The sequence below is a fragment of the Aythya marila genome, assembly GCF_965140915.1.
Source record: "Aythya marila genome assembly, chromosome: 1".
Classification (NCBI taxonomy): domain Eukaryota; kingdom Metazoa; phylum Chordata; class Aves; order Anseriformes; family Anatidae; genus Aythya; species Aythya marila.
Window position 1 is genome coordinate 3,626,994 of NC_139042.1, and position 17,793 is coordinate 3,644,786.

Genomic DNA, 17,793 nt, shown 5'->3' on the forward strand with positions numbered 1-17,793 from the left:
TGGCAGGAGAATGAGAGAAAAAGCAGGCATAAATCAAAACACGAGTTTTCAACTGGAAATAAGGAAAAACTTCCCGCTGTGAGCTAGTTAAAAACTGGGGCAAGTAGCTCAGGGTGGTTGTGTGATCTCCATCCTAGCATGTTTTCAAGACCTGGATGGAGAAAGCCCCGAGCAAATTGGTTTAATTTCAGCTTTGTGCAAGGGTTGGACCACAAACCTCCCACCTGATCCTTTGATTTTCCCCAGGCTGCTCCTGCCAGTCGTGCACGAGGGGAGCAGAACAGTTTCACCACTTTATGGGCATTTTTCCTTTTTCACTGCAAAGCTGTGTACTTTCTGTTTTGTGTGAGCTGCACACCAGATGGAACCTCAGAGCAGCTCTTCAGATTAATAATTAACACTTTGACCTCCTCCAGCATCTTCATGTGCTCCAGGAACTCAGTTCTCTTTAGCAAGCAGGAATGAGCCGATCCTCCCAACTTTTCTATGAGTTATTGCCTGGAATATGAAGTGCTAAAATGTTGAAGTTCTCCCACTTCTTATGACAGATTCCTGATTCTTTGAATATTTATTCTCTCTTTTATTTTTATTTTTATTTATTATTATTATTATTTTTTTAGTATTTAACAGAAGAGAACCAGGCACCAGATCTCCGGAGCAGCGTTTGGCTGCCCAGTGACGAAGCTCTCCCCCCCTCTCCTGCAGTTCCCTGGGTTGTTGATGACACATTTCCAATTTCTGCAACAAATGAGGCAGTGCTCTTGCAGGCAACAGTCTCCTTCACTGCAAACCCTGATTCATTCTCCAATAAGTCCCTGGAAAAAAAAAATAGATAGAGTTAATATGAGATCCTTTAAATAATATCCCTGAAAGCATCTGGAGCTGTGCTGGGGCTGAATTAGCCCTCTTAACTCCTAAACTTTGCCACTTGAATGCTGTCTGAGTGTAGTTTGAAGACTGTAGTGTTTATTTTTATTTAGTACAATGCATCTGGAATGTAGCTTTAATACAGGTTTAATATTGTATTGTGAAATCCTTTGCTGGTGATGGATCCTCCACCACAAGGTCAGCTTGTGAACGATGAACAGTGAACAGACAGGGGACAGAAAGGCCAGGATGGTGCCTGGAGAGCTGTCTTCCAGGGGAAGCCTCGGGGGCTTCTTCAGTGCTTTCTAATGCTTTATGGCTGGTGAATTCGGGCTGTGATGAATGGGAAGCTTTGCCTGACTCTGCAGTTTCTCTCCCCTCTCAATTTGGTCCAGCAAACAAATGCGGCAGGTCCTGGGGGGCAGCCAGGACCACAGCACTCCCTCTGCTGAGAGCTGGGTGGATTTGGGGAAATGTGGGGCACCACCCTGAGCTGCTGCACCCCTCGAGGAGAGGGAGCTCATCCTTTTCTAGGGTCAAGTGTAAGGTCATAGTTGGTTATTTACAAGATAAAAATGCTCAAGTATGTGACTAGTCCGAAGAAATTCTGTGTTTTTTGTGTATTTATTCTGGCTTTGGGACTTTTGTCTCAATTAAGCATCACCAGAGTGGAAACTTTTCTTCATCCCTCAGAACACCACCATGAAAAAGTCACAAGGGTTATCATCTTTGTAGTGTCCCAGATGGCTTCCAAGCTCTGTTTCTGGTCCTAAAAGCTTGACAGATCTTCCCTGAACTAACCTGGTGCTCTGTTCCTTCTTTCAGCAGCTGGGAGCAGGGATGGATAAGATACTGGAAGCTGTGGTGATGTCCTCCTACCCCAACAACGTGAAGCAAGGCCTCGTGAGGCGCGTCATCGAGGCGTCGAAGCAGCCCATGGACAGCGAGCAGTGCTGGTCCATGCTGGAGCTGTGCACCAAGCTTTATCTCGTGGGGGACACCAAATATAAAAGAGAGATCGGGAAGGAGGTTTTGGAGGTCTACGGCCACTACCACCCGGAGGAATTTGAGGAGTTCTTCAACGTCCGCTTCCTCCTGAGTCTCCTCCAGGAGGGCTACGGCCCCCTGGGGAAGAGAAGCCATTACGTCCTCGATTATATCCAGTTAGGGCTGCAGTTCATCTTGGAAAGCCCGTCAGCAAACAGCATTTTCAGCTTGCTGAGGATCGAGGTGCTCCGGAAAGTCTGCGAGAGGCCCGGCCCCAAGCAGTGCGCCAAGATCAGCAAACTCTTAAGCCAGCATCCTCAGTGCATCCCCACGGGCAAGCACCAGGTCTTGTTTTGTCAGCAGCTGATCCGGTGCATCGGGCAGTTCCAGTGCGTCTCCGAGGGGGAAGAGGACATCATGGAGTTTTTGGAGCATGTGAACAAGGTGAGCGGTCTCCTGCAGAGGATCTGGAGGACTCAGACCTCAGCCATCCTGCCCTCGTTGAAGGAGCTGTTCACTATCATTTCTTCGACAGGTAATGATTAAAAAAAATAAAAAAATAAGGGGTGCAAACATAGGGATTGGCTTTGATGAGGAACAAAAGCGCTTGGTGGTTTTCTTGGTTCCCACCCACTCCAGAAATGCAACCACAACTGAAAAATAACAAAGAAATGCCCCTAACTGTTACCTTAGGCTAAGAAAATAATTTTTCCTGAAACCACACGGAGTCTGTACACAGGAATTGTTAACTGGGCTGAAATATATGCAGCACAGGCTTGTGTGTTCAGTACTTTTCAGCATCAGCTGGGCTTGATGGAAAGCGTCTTATCTGCGGCAGGTCAGAGCAGGACCTGAAACCTTTCAGAAATGTCACTCGCAATCGATGAAGCCCTCAGCCTGCTCCTTAGCAGAAAGTAAGAGCAGAGCTAAGGACTTAACTCCTCACCAACCTAGAGGTAGGGAGCCCAGCTGTCTCTCCGGACAGTGGTTATGTCTTAAGGTAGGACAGAAAATATTAATCCATCTTCTGGGGCCTTTAGATTATTACAGAGAGGCTCAGAAGATTTTTGGAGATCCCAGTGCTGTGAAATGTCAGACTGTAGGCAGGTGAGCTCCTGTCCCAGCTATTCCTGAGCCCATAAGGAGATGAACATTTCAATATCCCCTATATCAAAACCTCATCTTTTGGAACGTGCTCCAGGCAGGCAAAGCTGGAGTCATACCCCATTGCGATTATTTGCAGTAATTAACATAAAGAGAGCACACAGAGGGACTTTGGGACCCAGGCAAGCATGTTTTAGTGTCTGTGATCCCTGCATCCCTTTGGGCTGTGTATTACTGCATGCAACAGTCCATCTGCTGTGACCCAACCTCAATATTTTGGGGTTTGGGGGATCGTCCTCCTAGCACAGCTACGTGTGGACTCCTCATGGCCTGTTTATGCCAGCTGCATTTACCTAGGCAGGAATTTTCTGGCTTTTAGAGCTGAGAACTGACCTCACGTGCCTGGTTTCCCCGGGGACTAACATCTTCCCTGCTGGTGCTCGTCCCTGTCTTGCAGAGGAGCAGGAAGCGCCGTCCAACGCCTTGGCCAGCGTGGTCCAGTTTGTGCCTCTGGAGCTGATGGACGGTGTCATCAGGAACCTCACCAACGACGACAGCATCAGCGACGTGCAAATGATGATGGCCATTGGCAGGTAGGAGAATTAGGGAATGCAGGAGTGAATGTTCTCGGTCTGGAGAAAAAACTGCCCCAAAGCTTCTCTCGGCTCCTCTGTGGGGTTTTACCCCAGGACTGGAGCAAAGGCCATTTTAGCTGGTGTCTTGTGAGGTGTGGGGATAAAAGGGGAATTTCTGAATCCTTCCTTCCAGTTCTGAGGGACCAAAGAACTAGAATAAAGACTGTTTTTTATGATTATATTATTAGAAAGACTGATTTTTGTAATTATTATTGTATTTGTCTGGTTTGATTTTTTTTTTTTTTCTTCTCAGAAATAAGCTGTGTTATGGGATACCCACCATAAGTTATCTTGAAAAGAATTGATTTTTTTTTTTTCCAGAAGATGTAAAGGGCTGTTTCTTCCCCAAATCTCCTTTAAAGAATTTCAAGGACATCACCCTAAACCACCAGCCACAGCTAAAAACCTCGCAGGCATTTTTTAATGTCCAGCTGTTTCAACAAGCCCACCCTGACCTTCACCAGGCGGCTGCGGTGCTGCTGGTCTGGATCTTGGTGCTGTGCCATGCTTATCCCTGACGTCAGTGCAGGCAGAGCAAATGGAGACATCAAGGCATGATGAAGCAGTAGTGGGTGAAATACTGCCTGACGTGCCAGACTTGGTCTTTGCAGAGCCAGGATCCTCTCTGGCATCACCAGATCTTCCTTGCACAACCGTGTCCAAGTCCTACAGCTCCTCTATGCCCCTGTACCTTGCTCCTGCTTTTCCTAGGATTATCTCTAACCTGTATCTTCCTCAGAGGTCTCTATTTAAATGGGTGATGTTCACATGCAGGAGCACACAGATTTAACCCAAGGGGGCTGGGGTGACTTGATCTCACTGGAAAAATCTTTTTTTTCCCCCTCTCTCTTAAAGGATTTCTCCCCTCTCCCTCAGGTAAGTTACAGAACAGAAACCCACATTATTCCTGATGCCTGAAGAAAGAGATCCCTTCACTTTGACTTGCTGGGGAGGGTCATGCTTTCCTCAGGGGCAAGAAAAACCCAAGACAACAACAACAACAAGTTATCAGTTCAGTTCTTAAGCCTCTTCTCCATCTTTTTCTCCTCCTGGGATCCTATTCCCAGATGCTGCTGTGAGCTCCAGGCGATAAATCCTCCGCGAACGCCAGTGCCTAAATATAGCAGTTGCAAAAGCGATTGCATCATGCCTTAAAAAAATTCTTTGTCACGCAGAAGGGTGAGTAAATGATTACTCAGACTGAGCCAAACATTAAGCAGGGCCTGCAAAATGTAATTAAGCTCACTTAGGAGAAGTGCAGAAGTTTTGGCAGCGCGTTTATAGCAGACGGATGCCCCAGAAAACTGAGTGACTGTTGGCCTTTCAATGAGCATGCTGCACACTTAGGAAATCAAAGAAGTCAAAAGGGTCTTTCAGCCTGGGATCCCTGGCAAAGTCTTCCTCCAAAGTTTGGGTTTGGGAGTGCATGGCATTGGGGAAAAAAAATGGATGTGGGGCAGAGCTTTTGATCAAGCATTTAAAGAGCAAAGAGCAGTAAAAACAGCAAGCCTGGCACCTGCTGGTGTAAGCGTACACCGCAATCTCTTAGTTTCTCTTTCGGAGTTTGTCTCTTTTCAGATAAACTCTATTGATGTGCATCCAGAAATACTGATTTTTTACTTTTCTTTAATTTTTTTTTTTTCTTAGGGTGTATCTGTTTCAAAGAGCCCAGCTTCGGCTGCGGAGAGCGCCTGCTGTCACACCGAGATGCAAGCACTTGTTATCTCTGGAAATCAGGATTTGAGCTTTTCAAAGCTGGGCAGGCCACATCAATGGCTCCTTTTGGCAAATTAGGGGCCCAGCTCGCAAAATGTTTGTGGATCTTACAATGTGGGAACTGCAGTGTGAATTTAAAGTGGAATTTGTTCCTACTGCAGCAATACAAGCAGCAGGTGGGGCAGGATTGTAACTTGGCCATTAATGTTGGTTAAAAAAAAAAAAAAAGCTTATTGCAGACAAGGTTGTTTTATTTCAGTGTAAAAGAAGATAGGTGAAGGGAGGCCTTTGGATGCCTGAATCCATCTCCCTGCTTTTTAGGCACTGATGCTACAGATCCCTTTCACGAACGTCCAGCCACGGTCTTCAAAGCAGGAAGGGCTTTTGCTCCCACTGCTTTCTTTCATAGCTGCCCCACCATTTGATTGCTTTAATGGTTCAGAGCTCTCTTCTGATAGCCAGCCTCTATTTATTTCCTGCTTTCTCATAGTTGTTTTGATTTTATGCCAGCATCAATAGCTGCAATACCTCTTTTCCCTCCCTGGTGTTTATTGTGTCGATGTATGCACAGACAACAGCCCCATCCCCTCTCTGCTTTCCAGTGGCTGTGCTGAACTAGCCAGCTTATTTCAAGCTTTTCTTGCAGGAGAGGTTCTTCATTTTCCTGACCATCTTAAGAGGCTTTTTCAGCACCTGCTCCCACTTCAGTTCATCGGTCTTGGATATGGATGGAGAGGTTTGTGCACTGTGTTCCTGATGAGGTGCATCGTGGCCTTAAATGATGGCTTAGGAGGTGATGGTTTTGCTTTGGAAAAGGTCTTTTTTTTCCTGCACTGCAGCAGGTGCTGGCCTTTTCCATGGCTAGTGTTACACTGGGAACTCACAGCCACCTGGTGCCCTGCTGGTCTTCTTCAGGCAGATCAATTCTCATCACACAGGAGCTGTTTATTGTTATTTGCTCCCCACATGCCTTGCATGTGCTTTGAATGAAAGTATTTCATCCTGGTTCTGCATCTGTAGTCATCAGGGTCTTCCTCAGGATCCTCCTCTTGTTTTGATGATGCCTCCCAGCTTTGCATCATCCCAAGTTTCACAGCTGCCTTCAGGATGTTTGTGCCAACACCGTCAGGTCCTGTATCCACTCAGATACCCAGCCAGATATGATCTGCTTGCGTCCTTTGACTAGAAAATCAGATATCCTGACAAGTCATACTTTGTCATCTATGATAAACCCCTGTGGCTTGCTACCCCTTCTTTTTAGTCACCCCCTTATTGTCTGTCTTCATTATAGGAACTCTCCTCCTATTCTTCCCACAGAAAGCACCATGCCAGTGTTAATAGGGTCATTAAACTCACCAGAGTTCAATTTTACTTGATGAACATCACTGCCCCCCCTCGGAGCATATGAGCTCTTCGTTCCTCTTTCGCATTGGCTGTCATTGCTCCTGTTTCCATTCTCATATCTTCTATCTGCCTCCTCTTTGTCACCCTGATCAATTCCTTCCTCTCCGTCAAAACAGAGGCAGAGGATGTGTTTAGTTTGGAAGTCAAATCTGGAGGTTGTATCATATCTTTAATCACCATCACATCCTCCCTGTACAGCGATTGCGTGTCTTTCCTTATTCTGCTCTGATGCAAATGTCTGCAGAAGCTTTTCTGGTATTTGTTTTATTATCCAGCTTGGCTTGATTTTTGTTATTTCTCAACATCCCAACATATTCTGTTCTTCAAACTGTTCTTTTATTTTTTTTTCCTCCCAGTTCCTTGTGGGCTTGCTCTTTGTCTTATGTGGTTATTTATCCACAGTTGCTTTTATATATCTTGCACAAGATGTAAGCTTATAAACAAAAGGGGCTGATTGGGCAAGAAAGCTGGGCTGAGGTGGGAGATTGTGAAGACCTGGGATATCTTCAAATCAAAGGTCCTGAAATGATTAGCAAAGTTTGACCTTTGGAGATCCTAAGCCTTGGCTACCCTGCTGTTCTGTTTAACATTTAATTTAAGCATTTTTTTTTAATGCTTAATTTAAGTAATTATTTAAACAACCTGTCATCACTCAGTCTGAGGTTATTTTTTTACGAGTGACTCTCCTGTGAAGCATTAGTTGCAGAAACATGGCATCTTGTTGGCTGAGTGGCTATAGAAGAAATTTGTTAGCTGTGACCTTCAGGAATATCTGGTTTCTATTAAGGTTACCAGTATTTTCTTTCTTTAATGTGATTTGGGGAATGAATGTTTACTATCCAGAGAAGATAAAGATCCAAATCTGGGTATTTTTCCATACCAGTATCATTAGTTCTCTAACAGCAGCAATGAGAAGACCTCAGTGAAGACCTCATGCAGATATCCACCACTTTAAAAACAGAACTGGCCTTCTAGGGCCTCCTCTGAAGGATGTATTTGAGAATACACAAAGCAATGCTGTGGTCTATAGGGCACCAGACTGGTGTTAGAAACTTGAACTTGAGTTGATTTAAGTTCGTGGAAGAAATCCTTGAATGAAACCCAACCCCCTTGTGGCAGGGGGTTGGAAATGGATGGTCTGTAAGATCCCTTCCAGCCCAAACTATTACTCGATTTTAAATGTCTGATGTGGAACCTCTCTCTTACTTGGCCAACCCGTTGAATGGTCAGGAACTTGGAAGAGATTTAACCCCGAGTGGAGCTGGGCTTTCACAATATATCCGTTGTTTACTGTCAGAGTTTGGATTTCATTTCAGGATGATCGACTGGGTGTCCTGGCCCCTGGGAAAGAACATAGACAAGTGGATTATCGCTCTGCTGAAGGGTTTGGCTGCGGTGAAGAAGTTCAGCATCCTGATTGAAGTTACTCTTTCAAAGATTGAGAAGGTCAGTGGGCATTTGGAAAAGCTTTTCCTTGCATCTGGGAGATCTTGCCTCTCAACTGAATAAGGATGAGATATGACTTGAGATGTATAGAAAAGATTATGCTGTCCCAAAGGGTTTTGAAGGGAGCACTGAGCCCGCTGCATGTTCTGCAGATGCTGCATTACTGCAATATATTATAGGGTTGTGGGCAGCTAGGAATGATGTTCACCAGAAATACCCGTTTGTGTGCCTAGCTCCTTGTTAGAGGGAGCTGGACACTGGGGTTCCTTTTCCCAGCTTTGGGACTACTCCTTGCCAAAGGATTTTGGGTGTGGCAGCAACTGAGACCTCAACCTGAAGTTCTTTAGGGCTTGATTTGCAGAGGTACCGCAAGGTACTCTTTTAATAACCTTAAAGGTTATAAAATATAACAAACCAAGGACTTTAAAGCCAACCAAGCACTTTCCTTCCCAAAACACAAAGTTCTTCTACAGCTTGTCCTTGGGAACATGAAATGCTGTCCTTCAACTGTGCCTGGATCAGTGCTGGTCCATCACACTAGTGAATAGGTTAACAGGTCACGTAGTTGTAGGTCAGTTTTAGAGCCTGTGTCCTGGCATTATTTGATTTACCAGCACAGATACAGCCCTACCCCCATTTTCCAACATTTTCCATGCTGTGGTCCTGCTATTTCTTCCTTTGTAAGATGGAGATAATACCTGGCTGTGTCTCCAGTGGAAGTCACCGCAGAAGTTACCAATACCATAATTATCTGCATCAGAACATTATCTGTGGTTGCATTTGTCCCTGTGATCCCCCACGTGCATCAAGCAGTGACATTGCTTAGCCTTTGAAAGTGCTGAGAGGCTCTGCAAGAGCTTTGCTTTCTATCTCTTTGCCTGAAAGGTAGGTGATAAGGTTCCAAATACAACCATAAAACAGGAGAGGCACATTTTAGAAAATCTAGCATCCCTTTGTGCTCGGGTGGCCTCATCTATCAGGAGGTCTGGAGGTATGTTGTGGCTATCAGGATCACCCAGAGCTCTGTACCTCAGTGTGCCAGGCACTGCACAGGCCTGAATGAGTGATTCTAACCCAGGTGGTATTTTTAGGGTGCTCTGAGGATGTGTTCTGGACAGGAGATGACTCTGGAGGTGTGGTAGATGCTCAGTACCTCCCTTTCCTGCCGGGTCCTTCTCACTCATGTTGTGATACCAGCCTGCCTTCTCATTTGCTTTTTTTTTTTCTCCCCACCAGGTCTTCTCCAAGTTGCTGTACCCCATCGTGAGAGAGGGAGCGTTGTCCGTCCTGCAGTACATGCTGCTGAGCTTCCAGCACTCCCACGAAGCGTTTCACTTGGTAAGGATGCGTCCAGCCCTTGTCTGGGTGCATCGCCACAGCTGGGAGGGAGCCCGAAGGGCTGAATATCCCCCTCCTCTGCAAGCTTCTGCCTTGTGATGTAAATTCAGCCCATCAGCTTGCAGCTTGTCCCTGCTGGAGGTTGCTCACCCTCTGGTAAACAAGAAATAAATATGGTAATATATATAATGAAGTTCTGATGGTTGGTATTGCCCAGCTTGGTCTGGGTCACCACCAAACTGCATTATTGCATTGGAGAAGGAAAGGGGCATTGAGAGGTGGCCTGGGAAGGAATTTGGGCAGGGCTGTGCTGACCCAGGATGGGGTTTCATGGGCAGGTTTAGAAGATAGGGCCCCATATTTGATCCCATCCTTTCAGCTGAGGCGTTGCGGATGTTGCCACTCTGACTTTGGGATGCATTAGGAGAAGACTTTAGATTGAGAGGATCTTGGAAAGCTCAAGTAGCAGCAAATATAATCCCAAACAGCTCTTGCTGTTTCCTAAGAAAGTTTCTGAAAGTTGCTTTTCATTTCCAGGGTGGTGCTTTTTGCCTGTTGACACTAAGGCACAGCTCTGCTTCCCACCAGTGCTGCCCCCAGAATGCTGTAATTAAAAAGTGGGGCTGAGAGCAAAGGCATGCCTGCAGCGATTGAACTGATAAAAGAGCTAATGGAAATTTACTGCTATTAATGCTTGATTTCGTACTTTTGCATTAAAGCCCTTACTTTTGGCTTTTCACCTAAAGTTCACGGAATAAACAGATAAGGTTGGAAAAAAACAAAGCCAGCCAACATTTTCAACTGATGTTTTCTCGTTCCTCAGCTGCAGCCGCTTTAAACGAGCCTGATTTCTTGAGAAACTCCTCAGTTCCTAAAAATAGACGTTCCAACGGGTTGTCTTCGATTGGGCGTCCAAAATTTGAAAGACTCCAAAAGCCATCGGTTGCTCTTGGCCTGAAGTTTCCATCTGCAGCCCAGCGAGTGCAAATTTCCTCCCTCCCCTATTTTTAAAAAAAAAAAAAAAAAAAAAAAAAAAAGAAAAACCCCAAACCCAACAAAACAACAAGGCATAAGCCTGTCATGCTTCTTATCTCTTTCTGTTTGCCCTGGCACCTTGGAAGAGTTTTGAGAATTGTTCAGATGACAGCTTGGCAAAATATTGATGCGTAAAGGTTCTGGGATTCATTTGTTTCCCCCACCAAAGCTTTCCAGTTGAAAGGAAGCAGTTAAAATCCCCAACACTTTGAGGAGGAAGCAAAAAAGAGAGGGAGAAGAGAGGAAGAAGAGTGAGGAAGGGACTAAAGGTTGGACTAAAGGTTGAAGCTAAAGGTTGAACTGTGGATTCTGAGCCATTAAACCAGGATCATTCTGGGGTAAAATCACGTAAAATAGAAATATGAAAAACGGTGCCTGAGTAGCACATCGGCAGGGCTGGGAACAGGTTAGCAAGGCTCTGTGCAGCTGTGGGGTCGGCAGAGGGTGCCCGTGAGCAATGTATCTTTGTGTTTGGGTCTGTGTGCTCATTGTAAAATCTTCTAGATTAAAGCAAAATAACGAACGTGCTCTTTACGTGCCTCTTGCTACCCATCCACCCATCCAATTCAGTTTATGCAGTATGAAATAAAATATAGCACACGATATAACACCTCTTGGAGGTTAATTCACCTATTTTACAGGTTTGAATCCCTGCACTTGGTGCTTAACATATAACATTCCTTTCCAGCATGGGTGCGTGTTTGAGCAGGTGCTGATCTGCACTAAGAATGGAAAATACAGCATGGCAAACTTTTATTTTATTATTTTTTTCTTTTCCAGCTGCTCCCTCACATCCCCAGGCTGGTGGCTTCTCTGAAGAAGGAGGACTCCAACTCTGCCACCAGCTCCCTGGAGCAGCTGGCCGAGCTCATCCACTGCATGTTCTTCCGCTTCTCAGGATTTCCAGATCTCTACGAACCGGTCTTGGAAGCAATTAAAGTAAGATGTGTACTTCTTGGCTGTTTTTTTTTTCTGTATTGCTTATGGACATGACATCTCAGTTTGCAGTGCAGTGCTGAGGGACTGTCCTACTGGTAGGGATGCCCAAACCTCAACACCTCCAGTTGTGGCAGAAGAAACAGCTTAAAATTCTGAATTTGAACCCCATGTAGGCAAGCTGGCTGTGTTTTGGGAGTAGAAACTTCTCTTATGGTGGATCTGCAGAAGTCCTTGTCATGGCTGTGGGTTTTAGCCATAGATTTAGACTTGAGTGCCTCTAAAGTACTAATACTAGTAGCTAAACAATTCCTTGCATGATTGCATGTTCAGGTGAAGAGCAGGGAAATGAGTTGTGCCATGGACACCTCCAGCAGAGGAGTTTTGCAGTTGCCCTTTAGTAATTCTTCACGTAGAAAGGCCAGGATTCATGACACCCATCTATTTTTCCAAGGCTCTTCCAATTCCAAATGAAGACAGGATTAAACATCTCTTGGGACAAAATGCTTGGACCTCCCAGAAGAATGAGCTAGCCTGCTTCTACCCACGCCTGGCATCCAAATCAGAGACGGGAAAGATTGGCTTAATTAACTTGGGAAACACCTGCTACATGAATAGCATCATACAGTCTCTTTTCATGGCTTCCGAGTGAGTTTTTGCTCCCTTGCTCCCATTCAAGACTGCTCTGGGGTTGCTCATCACAGAGGCGTTATGCTTTCCACACTAATTTTCCATCTTGTTTTGCCTCTCTGGTTTTCTTTTGCAGCTTTCGGCATTCGGTGTTGAATTTAACCGAGGGCAACTCCCAGCCCCTGATGACAAAGCTCCAGTGGCTCTTTGCGTTTTTGGAGCACAGTCAGGTAATTATTTCATGTTCTAGTTATTTGTTTGGACTGTCGGCTGCGGAAAGGCTCGTCTCCAAGTTGCTTCCTGCCGACTCCAATGTGCTGATAAGGAATTGTGGATCTTGGTGGATTTTTATAACGGGACGAATTTTGTTTACGTGAAAGAGGCTAATTTTGGGGGTGGAGGAGGCAAGCGAGTCTCAAGCTCCTCTCACCCATGAAAGTGAGCTGTGTTCACACCAGGCTGCCTTTCTCCAGCCTCTGGCCTTCCTGGGTTTGACTGATGCAATCACTAATAGTTTTGACAATGAAATCCATTTGGTAATAGCTTACATATGTGGCCAGCTGAAAAGCCTGTTGGTGTAAAGCAGCAGTTTCTGTTCCTTGCTGTGCAGCAAAGAAGACTGGAGCAGTTTGCTTGTCCCCTTGCTTCATGGCAAAGTGCAGTCAATCAATAGAAATTGCCTTAAAAACAGTTTGGACAGAAAAAAAAACCACACACAATACCAGCAACAACAAACCTGTGGATTCCAGATGTTTTGAGTCTTCTGCATTTGAGGAAAATTAAAAAGTTATTACCCCAAAACAAATTAATCATGAATGCTTTCTTGACAAATCTGAAATTTAACGTGGGTGACTCCAGATAGGTCGTATCTAGGTCCTCTCTTGAAAGTACATCTGCCTATCCCTAAAAAGACACAGTTCTGAATTTTCCTTTGATGTGAAACCATTCATATGGGCCTCCAAACTATGAATTGGCTTGCTGTACTGTGGTATTGTGCCATTACTGATCACTTTGGGGGAAAAATATAGAGAACTTGTTAAATTTGGCCAAAGAAGGGCCTGTTTTTTTCAGGGCAAGTTAGGGTGCCTGTGATGTGTAAATCCAGTAACATATCTGCTTGTTAGGTAGCTTGTAGATAATAATATCTTAGTAATTTCCTATCATCATACAGGTTATTTTTCTTTTTTTTTTGGCAGTACTTAACGTCACTTCTTTGCCAATGATGAGTCTTTCCCCATGTTGATTAGGCAGCAGCTTCCTGGCGGTGCCAATTACATTATCACTGATTATGCAGATTACCTGCCTGCAGTGATCAGAATGATGGGTGGAAGTTCAGTGGATTATTTTTTTTTTTTTTAAGGAAGGGATTCGGTGAGAGAGATCATGATCAAATTAAGTTGATGATCAAATTAAATTCAGGCTGAATTAAGTAGAAGTCTGTGGGGTCAGGAAAACAAAGCATTGTAAAATTGAATGAAGTAAATGCGCGGATATTTCATAGAAATATATATAAAATATATATAGGTAAAAGTGAGCATTTGGAAGCTCCTGTTCTAACAACAATAGCACAAAGGGAGGTTCAGCAGGGCTGAAATTAATCCTTCCAGTCCTGGCTTGCAGCAAACCATGCAAACCTTCCCTGCTATGAAGTGGGAATCCAGACCTCATGGCTTAAACATGTTTTTCCCTCTTGGTGCCAGCGACCTGCCATCTCACCCGAGAGCTTCCTCTCCGCCTCCTGGCCACCCTGGTTCACTCCTGGTGCTCAGCAGGACTGCTCGGAGTATCTCAAGTACCTGCTGGATCGGTACGTGGCAAATGCCCTGATTTCGGAGCCCAGCAGCAACAGGTTCCCCTAGACCCAGCGTGTTATTTAATGCTGACCCACGGGGAAGGAGGGGAAGTGGCTGAGAGCTGGAGGAACTCAAAGAGTAGAGACTTGGGATGAAGGATGGTGAGACCAGTCTGGAGTGTCCTGCTTGTGCCCTCCTGGTGGTGAGGTCAGCAATGAGGTCAGCGTGAAAATTTCTGGAATTGCACCACGTTCAGAGGAGAGCTGTATGCTTGACAAGCCTCCTCTTTAAAATGTTGATTTTTTGCCTTTTTCTCACCTAGAAATCCCAAATCCTGGTGTCCTGGTGATGCCCCTAGGAGTGGGGTCAATGGCTCATTGCCCATCCCCACCTTCCTCCTGCAGCAGACCCCTGTGCACGGGCAGGCTAACCCAAATTAACCCCCACAACCGAAGAACAGAAACCATACTTTAGAAACCAGTTCTTGGTGTTGCACTGGTGTATAATGCAGACTTCTTTTTTCCCCTGCCAAAGATTACACGAAGAAGAAAAAACCGGGAAGAGGATCTACCAGAAACTCAAAGAGTCCAGCTTGATGTCTCAGGCCGTGGAGCATCATTACTTAAACAAGACATTGATTGAGAAGATGTTTGGGGGTAAAATGATGACAAAGATCCGCTGCTTGAAGTGTCTGAATGTCTCCTCCCGAGAAGAAGCCTTCACAGACCTGTCGTTGGCTTTCCCCCCGCCAGACAGGCACATACACGGGCCTGGGAGTGCCTCTGTTCTACCCGTGGAAGAAATTGGCCCGCAGTTTATCGAGCCTCCTGAAAACCCAAACCAGGTAATGGGGTCTCCTTGGGTCCGAAGGAAGCCCCATGTGCCTGGAGACCTCCCAGCTCAGCCAGTGCCAGTGGAAACGTTGGGTTTTCAGGAGCCTGGAGAACCATCAGATCCCTTAAGCTGCGGCACTGTTGGAGCAGAATCAACCAAAGACCCAATATTGGCTTCTGGGGAGCAGGCGTCTGCTCCCAAGGACTCCCGATCCGTCCCAGATTTAATCAACTATTTCCTGTCCCCGGAGAGACTGACGGCGGAGAACAAATACCACTGTGAGAAATGTGCTTCCTTGCAGGACGCCGAGAAGGTGGCGGAGCTGACGGAGGGGCCGCACTACCTCATCCTCACGCTGCTGCGCTTCTCCTTTGACCCGCGGACCATGAAGAGGAAGAAGATCCTGGACAACGTCTCCATCCCCGTGGTGCTCAAGCTACCTGTCCTCGTCTCCTCGGAGGAAAACGAGGATGTTTGGCGACACAGGAAGGGCCAAGGTAGCCCGGGGAGCAGTTTCGTGTCCGTTGTGTACGACCTCTGCAGCGTGGTGGTGCATTCGGGCATCTCCTCCGAGAGCGGACACTACTACTGCTACTCCAGGGAGTGCACTGACGCCGTTCCCCACGGGCAGCCGCGGGATGGGGCGCCGAAACCGGCTTCTGACAAGCAGTTGGACTTTGAAATCCAGTGGTACCTCTTCAACGACACTAGGGTTTCCTTCTCCTCCTTCGAATCGGTCAGCAACGTGACCTCCTTCTTCCCCAAGGACACTGCCTACGTGCTCTTCTACAGGCAGCGGCTGGGCACGCAGAGCTGCCCGCTGCACGAGGCTGCGGCCGAGGCTGGCCACCTGCATGGGGAACCCTCCCTCAATAAGGACTTGATGGAAGCCATCTCCAAAGACAACATCCTCTACCTGCAGGTAAGAAGTCCCCTTGCTGCTTGCTGCAGGGTCTGATCCCGTGGCTGGCCAGCTCGTGGGGCGAATTTCCACCCTCTGAGCAGCGGCAGGGTCAAGTCCGAAGGATAAATCTGCACCAGAATTATCCCTGGAGCAGATTTCATTCACCAACAGAGTTCAGATATTTCCAAACAGCAGTGTAGGAGTATGAGGTGAAATTTGAGGGTCCTCTCTCCTTGTGAAAACAGCCCTTCAATGGGCACCTCTGCTCATCCATATGGCTGGAGAGACCCAACACTTTGATGCATCTCCCCTGCAAAGCTCTAGAGATGAGGATGTGGCCTGGTAACCCCAGCTTAATTTGGAGGAGGCTCCCAGGAGCACCCAAACAGGCTGCCGACTACCTCCTCAGGGAAAGTGGGAGCCCTTTAGCTGCAGATAATGTCGCTATCTTTGTGTTATTTCTCCTCCTTCTCCCAGGAGCAGGAAAAAGAGGCGAGGAACCGAGCCGCCTACATCTCCGCCTTGCCGAAATCCCCGCTGTGGTGGAGGGACTTTGACAGGGACAAGGACGATGACAGCTCCTCGGGGGGATGCAGCCCTGCGGCGGGCGGAGGTGGATCCGGCTCCTTTCACGGACTCGTCTTCTAGCAGCTGGGTGAAACCAGAACATCAAACATCCACGGGGCCAACCCAAAGCCAGAGGCTCCTCTTCCTCGCCCTGCTGGCAGCGAGCATCTCAGAGGAGGATTTGGGGAGCGTTGTGATGGAAAAGGACTCAGGGGCTGACTTGGAGACTGCGTTGCTGGCACCCAGAGGGTCGTCCTGCTTCCTATGCACTTGGTCTTAACGCCTTAAACGAAGCCTTGCAGCTCAGCGCCTGCAGACAGCTCGGAGAAGTGCCCTTGTGCTTCAGCGCCGCCGTGTCTTGCCTGCTGCCACCAGCCTGGGGAGGGCACGGGGTGGGGATGGGGATGGGGAAGGATCCAGTGATGGCCTGGGGATGGGGGCTGCTCGTGCACATCCCACCTGCAACCCTTCCCGTGACACTGAATTTTGGGGGAACCTCTTCACCGTTTTTTTTTTTTTTTTTTTTTTAATAATGTGGTTCTAAAAGACCACCTGAACAAACCTTTAGAGGTGGAAAAAAGCTGAGAAGAGGCCACTCAAGCTCCTCTTGAGTTACTGGTGACCTCTGGATGCTGTTAGTGTACATAGCAGCCCAAGGTTCCCAGCTGCTTGTCCAGATATGTCTTTAGGCTCGGTTCACCTGGCATTTCATGGCTTGAAAACTGGGCTTCCCTTTGGGACAAAGAAAGATAGAGACCCTTGAAACCATTTCTTCAAAATCCTGATTTACAAAGAGTAACTCAACCAAATACAGTGTATGCACCCAACATAAATACCTAGTACGTAAACCAATGCTATATATAAATCAAAAATGGGACAGGGACTGATTTTGGTGGCAGGAGCCAGCCAAAGCCTTGGGCAGTGCATCTATAGGATTGTAGCTCCCTCCCCGGCTGCTCCCCACCCATCCATCGTCCCTACCTGCTCCTTACTTGCGCCTGTAGTAGATTTCCTCTAGCTCCAGTGGCAGACTTGTGCCTTAGGTCCTGGGTGCGGGGCCTAATCCTGATGGGGGGGTTGGGGGGAGCATTTTTTTTTGCTGTGGAGGACAAGACAAAGCACAGACATTGCTATGGGTGATGCAAGCAGCAAGTCTGCTGGAGGGGACGTTTTCTGGCACGGGATTGAATCTCTGGCATATGCTAGCATATATATTCTTTTATTGTCTTTCCTACATATAAATAAAGGAAATGAATGAATTCACCAGAGAAGCTTTGTGTCTTACAGCAGTGCTCGTGGGGTGGATGGGGTCAACAAGATGATGGGAGAGGAGCATTGCAAAACCTTCCTCTTGCTGCTGTGTGTTAGAGTGTCACCTGGAGGCATTTCCTGAGCTCTGGGCCAAGTGCTGGATGGCACTTCAGCAGGAGATGGTCTCTGCCTTGATGAGACCACGAGACCCTAATTTAACTAATGAACGCAACACGGCAAGCTGAAGAGGTCGTTCCATAGCAATGCTCTTCCTTGTGTATCTCTCTTTTATTTTTATTTTTTCCTTTTTTTCCACCCTACAATTTGCTGAGATGAGGAGGGGCAA

At 46.7% G+C, this 17,793-nt stretch overlaps 1 protein-coding gene across 1 annotated transcript; it reads left to right on the forward strand.

Moving 5' to 3' along the window:
* Positions 1–1,692: 1,692 nt before the first annotated feature.
* Positions 1,693–16,438, forward strand: USP35 (ubiquitin specific peptidase 35). The gene is made up of 10 exons (XM_082776229.1): positions 1,693–2,389; positions 3,416–3,551; positions 8,030–8,159; positions 9,396–9,497; positions 11,313–11,471; positions 11,923–12,116; positions 12,235–12,328; positions 13,799–13,905; positions 14,426–15,647; positions 16,107–16,438. Exons 1-10 carry the CDS (start codon positions 1,708–1,710, stop codon positions 16,275–16,277), a joined length of 2,997 nt encoding a protein of 998 aa, XP_082632355.1. The 5' UTR covers positions 1,693–1,707; the 3' UTR covers positions 16,278–16,438.
* The last annotated feature ends 1,355 nt before the right edge of the window (positions 16,439–17,793 follow it).